This window comes from Biomphalaria glabrata, chromosome 1 (genome assembly GCF_947242115.1).
Source record: "Biomphalaria glabrata chromosome 1, xgBioGlab47.1, whole genome shotgun sequence".
Classification (NCBI taxonomy): domain Eukaryota; kingdom Metazoa; phylum Mollusca; class Gastropoda; family Planorbidae; genus Biomphalaria; species Biomphalaria glabrata.
Genome location: NC_074711.1, coordinates 44,690,757 through 44,706,200, shown reverse-complemented (window position 1 = coordinate 44,706,200; position 15,444 = coordinate 44,690,757). Strand labels below are relative to the sequence as shown.

At 33.5% G+C, this 15,444-nt stretch overlaps 2 protein-coding genes across 9 annotated transcripts in view; one reads left to right on the top strand and one right to left on the bottom strand.

Annotated features, from left to right (window-relative positions):
• The window catches only part of LOC106076755 (cell growth-regulating nucleolar protein-like), a 36,982-nt gene extending 34,699 nt beyond the window's left edge, over positions 1–2,283 (top strand). The window contains exon 8 of the mRNA XM_056038729.1: positions 2,123–2,283. Coding sequence (XP_055894704.1) covers positions 2,123–2,251 — 129 coding nt within the window. The 3' untranslated portion in view covers positions 2,252–2,283. The remainder of the gene's footprint in view (positions 1–2,122) is intronic.
• Positions 2,284–2,603: 320 nt separating this feature from the next.
• LOC106072715 (dynactin subunit 1-like) overlaps positions 2,604–15,444 on the bottom strand; it is a 51,684-nt gene continuing 38,843 nt past the window's right edge. For 5 of the 8 annotated variants that reach the window (XM_056038624.1, XM_056038589.1, XM_056038598.1 and 2 more), the window contains 19 exons: positions 15,273–15,326; positions 14,972–15,103; positions 14,405–14,488; positions 14,235–14,297; positions 13,978–14,080; positions 10,547–10,579; positions 9,881–9,898; positions 7,536–7,635; positions 7,209–7,302; positions 6,925–7,053; positions 6,339–6,481; positions 6,032–6,165; positions 5,836–5,906; positions 5,633–5,704; positions 5,091–5,240; positions 4,686–4,743; positions 4,466–4,557; positions 4,282–4,377; positions 2,604–3,850 (listed from right to left, as the gene is read on the bottom strand). In XM_056038624.1, the coding sequence (XP_055894599.1) occupies positions 3,716–3,850; positions 4,282–4,377; positions 4,466–4,557; positions 4,686–4,743; positions 5,091–5,240; positions 5,633–5,704; positions 5,836–5,906; positions 6,032–6,165; positions 6,339–6,481; positions 6,925–7,053; positions 7,209–7,302; positions 7,536–7,635; positions 9,881–9,898; positions 10,547–10,579; positions 13,978–14,080; positions 14,235–14,297; positions 14,405–14,488; positions 14,972–15,103; positions 15,273–15,326 (1,761 nt within the window). In that variant the 3' untranslated portion in view covers positions 2,604–3,715. The remainder of the gene's footprint in view (positions 3,851–4,281; positions 4,378–4,465; positions 4,558–4,685; positions 4,744–5,090; positions 5,241–5,632; positions 5,705–5,835; positions 5,907–6,031; positions 6,166–6,338; positions 6,482–6,924; positions 7,054–7,208; positions 7,303–7,535; positions 7,636–9,880; positions 9,899–10,546; positions 10,580–13,977; positions 14,081–14,234; positions 14,298–14,404; positions 14,489–14,971; positions 15,104–15,272; positions 15,327–15,444) is intronic. The other 3 variants (XM_056038634.1, XM_056038638.1, XM_056038645.1) reach the window with 3 other exon arrangements.

Sequence of the window (15,444 nt, the reverse complement as noted above, 5' to 3'; positions counted from 1 at the left end):
TTGGACTCTATGTGGTCCTATCCTGTGCTTTTGAAGAGCTTCACCATACAAAACATCTCATTGAAGATGACCCTGAGTCCAAGCCAGCCAAGGGTGGAACTGCTGTGTAGATGTCCTGGCAGCATGCTCTTAACAGACTTTCTTGTTGGTGATTTGATCTTGCCACTTTTTTTTTTTTCTATCCACCTTAAACATTGGAAGTGGAAGCTATGGAGTTGTCTTTTCCTGCTGAGGTGAAGTGGATCATGTTTCACTTCTATCTCAACACACAGGTTCACTAGGCTAGTGCTTCAATGTCCCAGTCTTTTTTCTACAGTTCTGACACTTAACATGGTGCCTTGGCTTTCCTGTTATGTCCTTATCAAGAAGCACATCATTGGAGATAATGTCAGTGTAGCAGATATTATCATCCTTTCTAGGGGTTGGCTATTAATAGTCACATAAGGAACTGTGCTTGTATTTTGGGCTAATACTTTGTTGTTTTTTTTATTAATGTTTAAGCCAAACTTCTGGCATGCATCAGTTTGTCAACTTGAGTCTGAAGCTGAGTAACAGATTTTGTTAAGGGAGAGCAGTTCCCTAAACCTTTCTTCATTTGTATGACTTAAATATTTTACAGGCCATCGGGTTCTAATAACTTTGTATTCACATTAGTTTCATCCATTACTTCTGTTAAGTATGTCTTGAAGAATTAAGGCAACTATTGTCGTATTTGGGCCAAATACTTTTAAACATTCAACACTGGACGCCATTTTAGGCAGGAAGGACATCTTCACAACAAAAGACGCATAACTCACAAAGACTAAGGACTATAACTTACATATCAAATATTAACATCCTTCCCTTTCTGTCGACGAAGCATGTTCACTACAACATTCCAAAACGAACACATGGCAGAAACATCCTTCTTTCATCACGAACATGGGTACATTGTAGACAATAACCTTTTCACAAACAGTGACACGATGATACTACGATACATTGATAACATTTTCAACAGACAACATTGGTATGTACACAACATTATAAATATGAGTATAACATATAATATACGTAGAACATAATATACATCAATATCGAAGGCTATACAGATCTAGCAAAAAATGTAGCAAAAAAAGAAAAAAAACCTGAGGGGTTGTCACCACTTGCCCATGTCATAGTCCTTGTGCCACGTAGGGGTGGCTCTCGCTCGCCCACTCCTTCTCACGCTAGGCTCTGCTCCGTGAGCCAAGGATGGGATCCCATCAGGGCCGGCGCTGGACTCTAAAGCAGGGTGTGGTGTTAAGTCTGTGGATGACGCATCTAGCGGTGTCTCATGGGTTGCCGTTTCGTCATCTGAAAAGATGTCTGAGTAAGGGAATTCCTGGGCCGGATGTGCCCTCTGTTCCTAACGTAGGTGCCGCCCGTTGTTCCCTTCATGGTGTAGGACCGCTCACTGTTTCTCATAAGGATTTTGCCAGGCCGCCACTCATTGTTTCCTGGACTCTGGAAGTAAATGTATTGGTCCACATTCAGCCGGGGCAGGTCTCTTGCTCTTTTATCAGTGTTTTTTTATGGTGTACCTGTGACGGGCTTTCGCCCCCAGGCCTTCTGTGTAGCTTTCAAGCTCAATTGGGGCTTTAGTCAGGGGTAGTAGTGACCGTGGTATTCTGTTCAAACACAACTGGGCTGGGCTATAGCCACAGTCCTGTTTGGGTGTGTTGCGAAGTTCCAGCAGGGCTTCATATTGATCATCTCCAGTCCCGATAGTCTTTCTCATCATGTTTTTGATTGTTTTGGTAGTTAAGTTATGAATGATACTTATACACACATTAGTGTACAGAGAGAGAAGAGAAATCTTTAACATCAAATCAAATCTTTTTTTATTTTTAGTTCAATTTCAATCTGGAGTTATAAAGGGTATCATTTGAATTATTTATCAATTATCTTTATGCATGCCAGCTAACCGATGACCAACACAATATAAATATTTATATTATGGTCATTTTGGATGTTTAGAATATATTTAAAAACAAAAACCAGTTTCAAAAAGTGTTAATTACTTTCTTTCAGGCATTGAAACTTAAACTAATATACTGCCTCATAAAGACATAACATTCTCTGAAATGAATATTTTGTTCAGGTGCTGAATGAATTTCTTTCTCAAGATGCTGCCAACTACTCAGAAGAAAACTTGAAAGCCAAATTTGATAAAAAGGTGAACAAAATTTCCAAGGTGAAAGTATTTAAAGACAGGGCAAAATTAAAATGATTTTAGTAGACAAATAAAATATCTTTAAATTATTCTGATTGAGTTTTTTTTCCTACTAGATTTAGATTTTTGGAATGTGGGAGGTGTGGCTACAGTATCCACTTGGTTATCTAACAAGAGGGGCTCAAATTCAGTTCCTAATCTATACCAGGAATTTTTAATTGAGATTTGACATAAGTTGGGTAGGTTTAGTTCTTAAGGAGGCAAAAAAACTTCTAAATACCCCCCCCCCTCCCCCTTTTTTTTTTTCTCTTAGAAAGAGATTGGATCAGAGTACATTGAACATGCTCTAGTTTGAAATAGGTCTGTACAAAAGCAATTTATAAGAGAAATATTGAATACAAAAATTGAAAATGTTTCAACCAAAGTTTATTGTTATAATATAGCTAAAAAAAAGACAACCTAACCATAAACCCAAAATAGGATTCAGTGACATTATGAATTGCTATAACACAAGAAACAAGCTTGACATTAACATGACATTTTTAAACAACTAAGCTTTAGTAGAATAATGTCAGAAACATATAAGGATTTTTGTAACCCAGTACTTAAAATATCTTGAATTGTAATGCCAATTATTGGCTAGCCAGAGAAACATTCTGCTTACAGACGAAAGGAAGCAAGACGTTAAATGAATTGGGAGACATTAACTGTGTCAACGAAAACTAAGAACACTGCGTTTTTTTCCCTAGAAAATGGGGCATGTGAGATCACATTACATGTACGAAGTTATGATACTCAGTGCTTCTTAAGACATAGAAGTCTCCCTTGAATTAAACAGCACTATTTATTAAATTGAATGAAGGGTGAATTTAGTATCTTTTGAGATACCAAACTGAGTTCCAATCAACTAGTTCTCAACAGACTAGCAATTTAAAATAAAAAAAATGTTTTTCTGGTTTTAAGTACAAGCCAATTTCTATTTGTGTCCACTAGTTGGGTTGTTATTGCACATGTATACAATAAATAACAAGTCCAAAGGAATCAAAGACTTCAATGCTTAACACCATCAGCTACTAACATACAGACTATAATGCTAAGCACAGAAATAAAAGGGAAACATACCAATAAGGGGCTAAATAGTAAAATACCCATTAGCATATAAGACTACAGAAATACAAAGTGTGTAATGCTACTATTGGGAAATAACCAATAAGGGCTACACAAAATTCTTCACAGACTGAGTTAAATGCATTAATATATGTATAACTAAAATCCCCATAATAAATGTTACCATGTTTGTGTTATTGTGGCTTTTTTTTTTTCATTATTTATGGAAACCATATAAAAAATTGCAAAGTAAGTTATTAATAATTTAATAGGAAGTTTATGGTTGTCCTTGTGTTGGAATTGTAGTAGACACAATATAGGGGCAGAAAACAAAACATTACAATAAATTCTTTTTTTTTTAATTTAAAAGAAAGGTGAAAAGTTAAAAAAATAATAATTCAGAAAAGTATTTTATCACATGATCAATTTTTCATGAATATAACGGAATTGGTCTGGCTGCAAGTGAAGTGGGATAATGTCAGCCTTTCCAGTAGTTGGGATTTGTATTGTTCCTAGTTTCACATTATGATTGGTCTTTTCATGTAGCATCTGCAGATAAAGGGAATAAGATAAATAAGCAAGCATTAAGCTACATATATAAACAAATAGTCACAGTCAAAGAAGGTGCTAAACTAAGTTCATTTACATGTCACCAAATCAAGTGCATGTCTCACCTATCACAAACCATACTTTCAGAAATCTACTTTAAACTAACAAAAAATATACATATGTGGACATTATTGAAACAAAGGTTTTGGTAAAAAATAAGACAAAACCTAAATCTCTCATCACTAATTAACCTCTCATCACTAATAAACCCTTCAACACTAATAAACCTCATCACTAATAAACCTCTCATCACTAATATCTAAGAATCAAATACAAACCCAGTTTGTTCACTTCTGTAAACCATATTTTCAAAGTAGTACCAGTTATTCTAAATGAATGTACATTGTACCAGTACACAAATTTAAATTTACCTTAGCAAATTGTGGCGTTGGGAAGGTAGAGAAATCTGTCCTGACTTGACCTCCTGACCTGCTGGATGCTAATACTGTTGTCATTTGAACTTGGAGCTTGTGGAAGAGGATACAAGTAATATCAGTTAGATAGAATAGATTGTTGTTTGGATTATCAGGACACACATCTCTCAACCAAACCTACCTCTTGTGTGTTTCTTTCTAATGCTGTCAACTCGGCTGTCTGACTAATTATTTGTCTCATAGGTCCAGAGTTCTGAGTTGCAGGGGCACAACCTCATCAAAAAAATAAATTTGTTTTAAGTTGATCAACCTATTAACTTCAATGTGAAATATATATAATAGAAAGATTTTTTTTTAAATTTGAACCAATGACTAGAGGCTAAATGTATGAAATAATTTACCTGGCATCCTAGATGAAATATCTATAAGTCTTGGACAAGCACTCAATTTGTTAGCATTCTAAAGAATTGAGAAAACAATTTGAATATAAAGTAGTTTCCTTGCTTTTGTCTAAAAGTTTATGAACTGATGCAATAGATTTCCCCCATGTAATGTAGTTAGCATAGTAATGAAAGACAATTATTTTACATAGATAACAAACATCTGCCACTCTTTAGAGCTGAATGGACACAGGAATATCCTCAAAACTTGAATAAAAACCAACAGAAATTAAACTTAAAAACATCCTCTCAAAAGCTAGATATGTAACACTTCTGTCACTACATCTACTAATATAACATAGTTGAATTCTTATTACATTATGTAATCGGGTGACTGTGAATACTATAGTTGCTAAGTTCATTTACCTGCAGTAAATCCTTTGTTCTCTGAATTAACTTGTTTAGATCACAAGATGATGTATCAGGTATATCTCCTATCTTAACCAAACCAGTGGAGCTGGATAATGAGCATGGCTTTTTAGGAACATCTAAAGGTGTTAGTGAAGCCATTTGTTTCTGTGAATGAACAGAAACTCATTTCCTTCAAAGAATGATAGTTTACTGAACAATGAAATACACATAATCAATGGCTAGTGTACTGAATTCAATTTCTTCTACACCTATTCTATTTAATGAATACAATCAGAGAGAAAAAAAAAGCCATTTTATAGGAAGACAATGGAGAACACAGAAATTATGGTGAAAAGACCAGTTCATAATGACAAAAACAATTTCACTGAACCATAACCTCTACAATTGCTAATTTTGACATTGACTAATTATCATGTGTACGCTTTTATAAAGTAAGTCTTTATGTCAGATTGTAAACTTTTGTATGCTACATATTTTCTAAAAAAAAATAAAAAAATTAATTAATTATTAAGACTTAAGAGAGCAATTAGTTTTACTTTCATTCGTTCAGCTTTGAGATGTATCAGTTCCTGCTTACTGTGATGTAAAGCATCTCTTAGAGCTGCAACCTAGATAGGAGTAAATAAAGGAAAGAAATAACCAGGTGCACATAAAATATAGACCCCCCCCCCTTCCCCTTTTTGCATCCCCTGTAGATAAATAGAATGAAAACAAAGTTCCACTAGAGATATAACTGTACCTGTTGTACTAGCAGGTTAGAGTCTGGTGAGACAGGTCCACCCACTGGACTTACACTCCCACTGACAGCAACTGACATTGGAATAAAGCACCAGATTAATTGTATTAACATAAACAAAAACTGAGTCAGAGTCAAGGAAAGACTATTGCTGTAGAAACACTAATGCTAGCCATAACAGAAACTAAAGAGCTCTAACCAGATGATTGTCTGGACATGTTCTGTAGCAATGTATTCTTAGACAGGACTCTCAGGCGTTCTTTTAATTCTGTCTTCTCCTGCTCCAGACTATCAATATCACTTTGTAGTGTATCATAGGTCTCTTCAAACTCCCTGAGTCAGACAAGAGAGAATCAATACAATAAATGCTTAAAAAATCATTTTGTAGTGTATCATAGGTCTCTTCAAACTGCCTGAGACAAGAAAGAATCAATACAACAAATGATAAACAAATGTCATGTTTCAAAACTGTTAGGTCTTTCATTAGTTTGGGATGAGTGACCTACTTTTCTTTCTTTTTCAACACCAGTGCGCTCTCGTCCAACTTGCGCTGAAGTTTGCTGAGGTCCTCTTCTGCTTCTTTGTTTTTGTTCTCAAGTTTTTTCTCCACCAGTCCAATGCGCACTTGTTGTTCACTAAGTTCCTCTTGCTAGAAGTAGACAAGTTACAAGCAGCAGATAAGTAACAAAGCAAGTTTAGTTCAATGAGATAAGTTACAATCAACATTAGTTCAATGAGATAAGTTATAATCAACATTAGTTCAATGAGATAAGTTATAATCAACATTAGTTCAATGAGATAAGTTACAATCAACATTAGTTCAATGAGATAAGTTACAATCAACATTAGTTCAATGAGATAAGTTACAATCAACATTAGTTCAATGAGATAAGTTATAATCAACATGTTTGTTTACAGCACTCTATAAATCTAATAAAGTAATTATTAATATTTTATGATGTTATATTTGACTTAGTTCTTTGTGACAAGAATAATATTAGTTCACTAAGACAAGTAACAGAAGTTTGAAAAAAAAAAAAAAAAATACTCGTCCTTGATTTTTTCCCCATATTATTATCTGATCTACTTTACCTTCAATCTGAGCTGTCTTTTGAGTTCTTTAATTTCTTCTTCTTTAGCATCCACTTTTAACTTGACTGCTTCAATGTCCGATGCCTGAGATTTGATTGCTTCAGCTCTTTGCTTCAATGGAGCTGGTTTCTATGCAATAAAATACAAAGATACCGCTTTGGTTTGAGTTTATTGTTAGGCAAGACACACAGAACTTTGATTTTGTTGACTTACTGTCCAATGACTTGAGACTAGCATGAAGTCAAAAACATTACAAATAAAAACATTCAATGAGAATTCAGCACCTTTTTTTCATGAGTCCCATCAAAATCATATTCTCCATTTTCCATAGCATTGGCCAGTTTGTTCATAGTGCCAACAATTATACCAAATGATAGCCTGAATAAAAATAAGAAGTAAAGTTCTTTGCTTTTATAAACCACTGAAATATATAAATGTGTGCCAATTGGTGGGTGTGTGTATGAATAGAATAAATTTTAATGTATTAATCTTAAAAAGGTTTCAGTTAAACTTAGCAGTTCTTAAGTATGGAATCATAAGTTTTTATTTCTCCAATTATAATTAATCATTTAAACATTAATTGAAAAAGATTGGTAAAACTATATGAAGACCTTAAACTCTCATAAGCATCAGTGTTCTCTTTGCTGTAGATGTCATGTGCAGCCTGCTGGGCCAGTTCTTCCATTTTCTTAGGGATCAAACCTTCTTTATCTGGAATAGATTGATAGTCATAAATCAAACCTTCTGTATCTGGAAAAATCTTAAGATACCCATGAATTCTACAGTACAGAAATTCCAATTCCCTTTCCCCATAAAACATGCCACGCTACTTGTAATAAAAAATAAAAATGCGTGACAATACAATTTATCACAGGTGTTGATGTCATGAAAAACAAATCATACTTACGGGTTTGAAAAAAAAAAGATAACTAACAATTATTATTTTTGAGATGAATTGCAGTTTTTATAACAATCTCAATTTTATAAATGAATAAAGCTTTTATACATTCATGTTTTTTAAATATGTGCTACAGTAAGAACTCTTGCATCCTTCTAAGTGATTAGTTGATTACATAACTGTTTAAACATGCAAGAGTTGAAAAAGAAATGTATACATCCATTAGTATGCAGTCAAGGCATTCCTCTTGAATTCCTTAGAAAAAAATAGAAGTCACAAGAACTTCCTTGTTATGTCAAAACTATTAGGTGCATACAAATAGGCCTGTACCAAACATTCTTTTACAGTTAGATTGACATAGCCATTGTGTTTGAAGAAGATAAGTGTTATTAGCTGTAGCAAAGAGTCATTGATGCATTTATAAAGGATGTAACCATAAAAGTCAAGACATCTACATGTTCTATTTCTATATGGATACTTGGAGTGTTGTTTCTAATACCAAAAATCTATTGATGATATTTAAACAATGACATAATTTGGGACAGTTATGAATGATATTTTACAATTATTATGTGTATTTTTCTAGAATGTTAATTGTCCAGTTCATGAACAAATATATGTAGAATAATAGGAAAAAAAAATACTTAGAGATAGAGTTTCTAACAAATGAAATTGTTTACAGACAGAGACATGTAAGAAAAAAATATGATGAGAAATATTTAAAAAAAAACAACATAAATTTTGACAAATAAAATGATATAAAAGAAGTTTCAGTTACATGAAATGTTACCAGTTAGTGACCGTAATAGAGAATGAAATAAAATCACTAACAACTAGGGCATGACCAACTCAATACACAGACCACAGAAAGGTAAAGAATACACTTGATATGATGACAGTAATGAGTGTAAAGACTTTTAGTTTAGGAAGCAATAAAAAGTGTTAGTCTCATGAAGACTACAGATGTAGTTGACTTTAAATACACTTGACAATATTGTAGAGACACTTTGAAATGTGTATAAAAGGAGAAATGTTTTTCATAGAGTGCTTACAGATGTAGACAAATCATATTGCAAAGTCAAACATCAAGTTTAATCATTAGACAGAATGACTTCTGATTTTGTCTATTACATTACTCAGCAATGGTTTCTCTCAGTTTATTTTGTCTAATTGTGTAGATTTAACATCAAGAGATAGTTTCTAATTAATGTGTACCTTTAAAGAGATATCAAAGTCTTGAAATCTAGTAGGTATCATCATGGTTTTCTAAGAAACAAACAGATTTTAACCCTAAAAAAGGGCACCCTTTAGGTCATGATTTGACCATGACATAGAAGATGTTTCATTCACTTTGTATTTCTCTGACCAAAGCTCCAAGTATTATTAAATATGCTTTCTGCCTGATTGTATATTGCTAAGCAATGTGTGCTCCAAAGGACATAAGTGATGAGTTGGAAGTATAGTGCTGAACCAGATGAAAATGTTTCATCATTTTTGGTTGACTTATTCCTTCATTACAATTGTACTCTTGGGTTTATTCTCTGCTATTCAGCAGAAAGATTCAAGTTTTTATGCCTGTGAAGACTAGGAAAACTTTTTAGTCTGCTTAGGTACTCATTAAAAATACTAAGACCTAAAAAAAAAATTTTCAAGCAAGAATATGGTATCTGTTCACTGACAATTGTGTCTTTGAAATAAATTGAAGTTCAGCAACTCTTGTCAACTAATTTATCCAACTTTTGTTGTTTTTTTTTGTTAGCAATGATTCATCAAGATTAAACATGATGAAAATCTAAACAATTAAGTGATGATGTTACTCTGATCAACTTTCTGTAACTTATGTATGACAAAATAGAGGAATGAGTCTAGCAATAAAACATTAATAAATATTTTAAAAAGTGACCACAACCTCAACAGAATGTAATGTATAGACAAGTTTAATGTTTCAGCCTAGCAATAAGTGTTACGTTTTAAGAGGAACTGTAAGCAAGGACTAAACTACTCAAGAGAAATGTTATTAAGTCTAGAGAATGGCTATGTAGCACCACCAACTACTACCTTTCTTTAGATCAGTTTCTGAAACAAAGAACCAAGGCACGTGTGATTAAGTTTGTAAAGCACAATCTCTTCTGTGACTAGTAAATTACAGCCAGTTCAACAATTTAACACCATTCTTCTGTGTACAAGTCTATTAGTCTCTTCTGTAAAAATTTAGAATCTCTTCATTGCTAAACATGAACTTAAAGATGTTTTTTTAAAAAACATAAAAGAAGTAGCCAGGTAGTTTATTTCATAATTGTTTTTTAAAAAAAAAAAAAGATTTTAATTTTTTTTATTAAGAAACATTTTTACGCTTTTTCTCTTTGTAGTTTTTATTTTGCCTTTAGTTGTTTTTTGTATTGCGAAGCTAAAATAATAAGAGTGTTGAAATGATAACATATATAAGATATATAAGTATTTGAAAAGCCAATGAAGAAGAGAAGAGAGAGACTACAAGATGTAGCCAAATATCATTCATTTAATATCAAGCATACAGAAACTTAATTGTACGTGCTGTTAGGATATATCTATAAACATGCCTGATTGGACTACCATCTAGAGAAAAAAAAGTCTGGCAGAATGCCTGAATAATGAACAGAGTAAACTAATGGCATAGCACATCAGATTAATCATGGTAACCCTTAGAGAGCAATCAATCTGAAGAGAATCTTTTTTTCTGTTTACCTACAAGCTTCTCCAACTCCCAGAGTTTTCCACCTTAGACGATAAATGTAGAAAAATAGATTAAAATAAACCTGAACACTACAAGAGAAGTGATATTCAAATAAACATTTTGACCAAACTGAACCTTTGTTTAAATGTTCATTTCACTTGCATTCTTGTAATATTTTGTTGAATGCACTTTTGTCAAGCAAATTTCCTCCATGATAATAAAAATGTTATTATTCTTATCTTATACTCTACTTCAGTGTGTGTGTGTGTGTGTGTGTGCAAGTGAAGAACTAGGTCTTAACTCTTCAAGACCGTAATGACGCTGACAGCGACCAGTCTCCCGGCCGTGCTAACGTAATGACGCTTCCAGAGTCCAATCACTATTTCCCTATTTACTTCTTTTTCTTTTCTAATCCACGTTTTTAATCCCTTAAATGGTTTAAGGAAACGCTAGAGCGGCCATTTTGAAAGTTTTTTCCTTCTAATACTTTGTTTATCTAAGCTGTTTTTATTGTTCTAAATATTTTTTTTGTAAGTGACTAGTGAATTTTTCGTTTTTTTTGCATCAGACATCATGGCTGACAGGCCTTCTTGCCGTTTTACTGCTGATCAGGCTCTAAATATCTTTTTAGATACGAATGATAGTGATATGAGTGACTTAGACTTAGAGTTAGATAAAGATTCTAGAGCTAGAAAGTTATAATGAAAGCGATTTTCAGACTCCATCGAGTCTGATAGTGAATTATTCATCCCTAGATCTAGTAAAAGTAGTCAACGAAAGGGGGCGTCGCCCCAGCCAGGCCCTAGTACAGTGGTCTTCAACCTTTTTTTGGCCTACCGCCCCCTTTTCGTATTTTTTCTTTAAAAAAATCAGCCAGCGCCCCCCTATAAGAAAAACACTTATAAAGAAGCGTGAGAAGGCAAATTTGAACAAAATATATTTTTATTAATTTTTATGCTGTCAATAACACTTATCCCGCATAGGAGACGACCGCATGCCAAAGGCAATCTTCTTTGGCGAGCTTAGAGTAGGACAGAGTAACAGAGGTGCCCCCGTAAGCGCTATAAAGATGCCCTCACTGGCAGAGATGAAAGTAACTGGCAACATTCTCTGGCAGCAGATGGTCTCTGAGAGAGACAGTTGGAAAGCTCTCACAAAAGCTTCGGGACAAACATTTGAGACTTAAAGAAAAGCCATTATTGAAGACAAGCGCTAAATACGGAAAGAAAATTTAAATATTCTGGAAAATATGCAGGTCGAAACTGGGTTTGCGTAGTTATGTGAAACACTGAACTCAGTCGTATTCTTCGGAATCGAAGGCAATACCAATATTATCATTATACAAAAATTGTCAATTAATTTGCTGTGATTACACACAAAAATTAATCTGATTGTTATGACTTTCTTTCAAATCTTAAGAATAGTCCCCTTTTAAATTTTGGAAAATTAGGGCCTACTGTTTGCAGGTGTAATTGTAAAGTAGGCCTACATTTCTTTCCTTGCAGTCGAAGGTTGGTTTCATTTATTTGCGTTAGATTCCTACCATGAAGAACCATTTTTTAGCCAGCTTTAGGTCACCGCCAACAGTTGAACAAAATGAGCAATAACAAACCCCTTTCGAAATCCAGCGAACTTCAGTTTACAACAAGAGTCTAACATCTTTTTCATCATTTGTTTCTCAAAGCTGTTGAAGGATGAGATTATTTTCTGCATGGGTTTCTATTTTATTTACAATTTTTATAATTAGATTCAAATAGAAATGAAATTGCGGGCTAAACTTTTCTTAAGATGTTGCCTGTGTATCATAACTCCCAAGGTGAATAGTGAATAGTTATGTTCTGTATTTCTATATTAATTTTGAAGCCATTGTCCAACCATTGATGGTTCTCTATATGTCTTTATAAGCTACATAACTTGACAATTTTGAAATAAAATTTCATCACTAACAGAAAAAATGTTTTTTTTTTGTGTAACATATATTAAAAAAAATAATTTTAGTTTTAATCACTTTTCAAACAATATCATAAGACTTAGAAAAAGCTATGCATTTTTCTAAGAAGCCAATAAAACATATCATGCTTTGCCGTTATATATATATATATATTGTTTAATTGTAGATGTTTATAATTGTTCATGAACATTCTTAAGTTATTTTTGGATATTGCTCTGTTCGCAAAACCGACTTGGTTTCATATAACCTCATCTGAAAATGCCGTCATTCAAAGTAGAACATCGGAATACTTTTTATCTAGTGGCAATACACTAAAACTCTTAACAATATGGTATTACATACCATCGAGTTGTCGTAACAACACTTTGTCAATGTTTTTGTTTTAAAAAAAAGGGTTAAATTATTCTATTTGAATGTTAGCTTTAACGTTGTTTTTTTTCAATTAACATTTACATATTATATATTAACATATGTAGATGAAATAAACTATAATCTAAAAGTTTGTTTCTCAAATCATAAACGTTTACGCGCCCAAGTTATAAGGACAATAGATGCCCTACAATTACAGCAAAAGAGTAAGAAATTAAAAATAGAAAATGGGATTCCCGAACTCAACTTCTAGCGTTGTTTCTGTTCTTAAATTAGAAGCAAGCTAACTAGAGCTTGTCTATGTGTAATTTGGCAGCTTTAATTTTGAAGGATATTTTAACATTTCTTTTGTTCAGTGCACCTTAAGTTTTTTCTTTTCCCCTTTATGTCCAGCGCCCCTTTACCGCCACCTATTGTGCCCAGCGCCCCTCTACCGCCCCTTTGGCTCCCAGCGTCCCCCAAAATCTCGAAAACACCCCCAAGGGGGGCGATATCGCCCCCGTTGAAGACCACTGCCCTAGTAGATCTAGAAAGAAACTCACTAAAAGTGTAAATATTGATCAAGTTTGACGAAGTTATGTTTTTTAAATAGATAATTGGATAGAGTTTAATATTTCATACAATAATAATGATTGAGGACTCTTTGGATATTCTTTTTTTACTTGGGAAAGTCAGTTTTTAAAGATTAAATTAAAAAAAATAAATTTTTTCATCTCTGAAATTACCTAATTTTTTTTTCCAGTGACTATCTATAACATTGAAAGATAAATTATCTTGTAGTACATTCAATTTCCAACAAAATTTTATATAATATGTCTATGTTTTAACAAACAGAAAAAACAGTATGACGTTTATAAAAAGGCTTATGTGATAAAAATTGTGGGGGAAAAAAATAATTCCGGTAGAATGAGAAAAAAATTACGGTTTTTAAGAGTTAAGTGTGTGTAGATCACCCACCTGTCTTAAGTGTATGTGTGTGTAGATCAACCACCTGTCTTAAATGTGTGTGTAGATCACCCACCTGTCTTAAGAGTGTGTGTAGGTTAGATCACCCTCCTGTCTTAAGTGTGTGTGTATGTATATCACCCACGTCTTAAATGTGTGTGTATGTAGATCACCCACCTGTCATAAGTGCTACTTGTTGGGTCGCACCTGCAGCCACTATCTTCAGTAACTTGGCTACATTACTGATTTGCTTGCAGCAGTCTGTTAATAGGTCTTGAATCTAAACATAATCAAAATATAGATTTTCTTCACAATATCTTCACAAATCTGTGCCTTACTAAAGAATAAACCAGAAATGTGACTATTGTTGCAGGAACCAAGTGAAGATAATCAAACATTTGTAACCCAACAGTCCCCCACACATCACTACTTACATCCTTTCCAAACTTCAGAGGTGTGGTGGCTGCTGATCCTTCTTGAGGTAAACGTCTCTTTATCTAGACAAAAAGTAAAGAGTATATACCAAACATTGGAAAAAAAGTTGACTTTTGATTGAGGTTCATTTTACTAGTTAAATATATCATGAAAACAGCTAAATAAATACCTTCCTAGCACATGTACGTGTGTCGTTGTTACATGTTTCCAAATCTTTCAAGAGAATAGAAAAATTACTTTGTTCCTCACCAGGCTACAAAGGTAAGAAATAAAGAAATGGTGAGACCAGCTTGAAATACTTAGAAAAATAAATGCATAAGACTTTTAAATCAATTTGTAACTAAATCATAAAATTTAATAATAAAACAAATTTTTTCTTTACACATAATGTAAGGTAAGACGTTAGTAGAATTTTTCAATGAATTAATTGGTATAAGTTCCCCTTTCAGACCTTGCGATCTATAGGGCAGATGATGTAAAGGTCATCTGTTTCTGTGGCCAAAGGTTAACGAGGGTGCCGTGGCCAGCACAATGACCAACCGCCTTTACTTTTCCTAACTAATGTCAGATATCCATTAGAGCTGGGTGGACTCAGAGGCACCCTAAAGATCAAGAAATTAAAAATCCCAGTCTTCACCAGGATTCGAACTGGGACCCAGGTTCAGAAGCCAAGCTCTTTACCACTCAGCCACCACAGCAAAATAATCAGTATATGAATTTTAATAAAAAAGATTACCAGGAGAAGAATTTTCAAACGAGTTATCTCAGTAGCAATAGCATCACATGCACTCAAGACTATCCTGACATCACTGGACATCATATGTGTACAGTCAACACGTTCATGGGACAAGTGAACAGTATAAAGTTGCTGAAAAATACCAACAAATTTCAAAGTGACAATTTTCAAGAACAAAGCAAAGAAAATATATTTGTTTTTGGATGTTGAAAATAATTTAATTATTTTACATTTACAAACAAGGCTAATAATGTACACCATGACAAAGACAGACAGATTTTAAAAGTATTTATTGTGTTACCTGGAAGAAGCTGATGGATTTTTCCAAAAGATCTACAGACACAGTTTCATCAAGCTGTTCAATAAACAAAACAAAATAATATTTTTATTATTTGTTAAGCATGTTTCCATGCTTCTAGAGCTTGTTCAGTCAGCCCTCTGTGGGGTGGGTTATCTAAGATTTTCATACATGG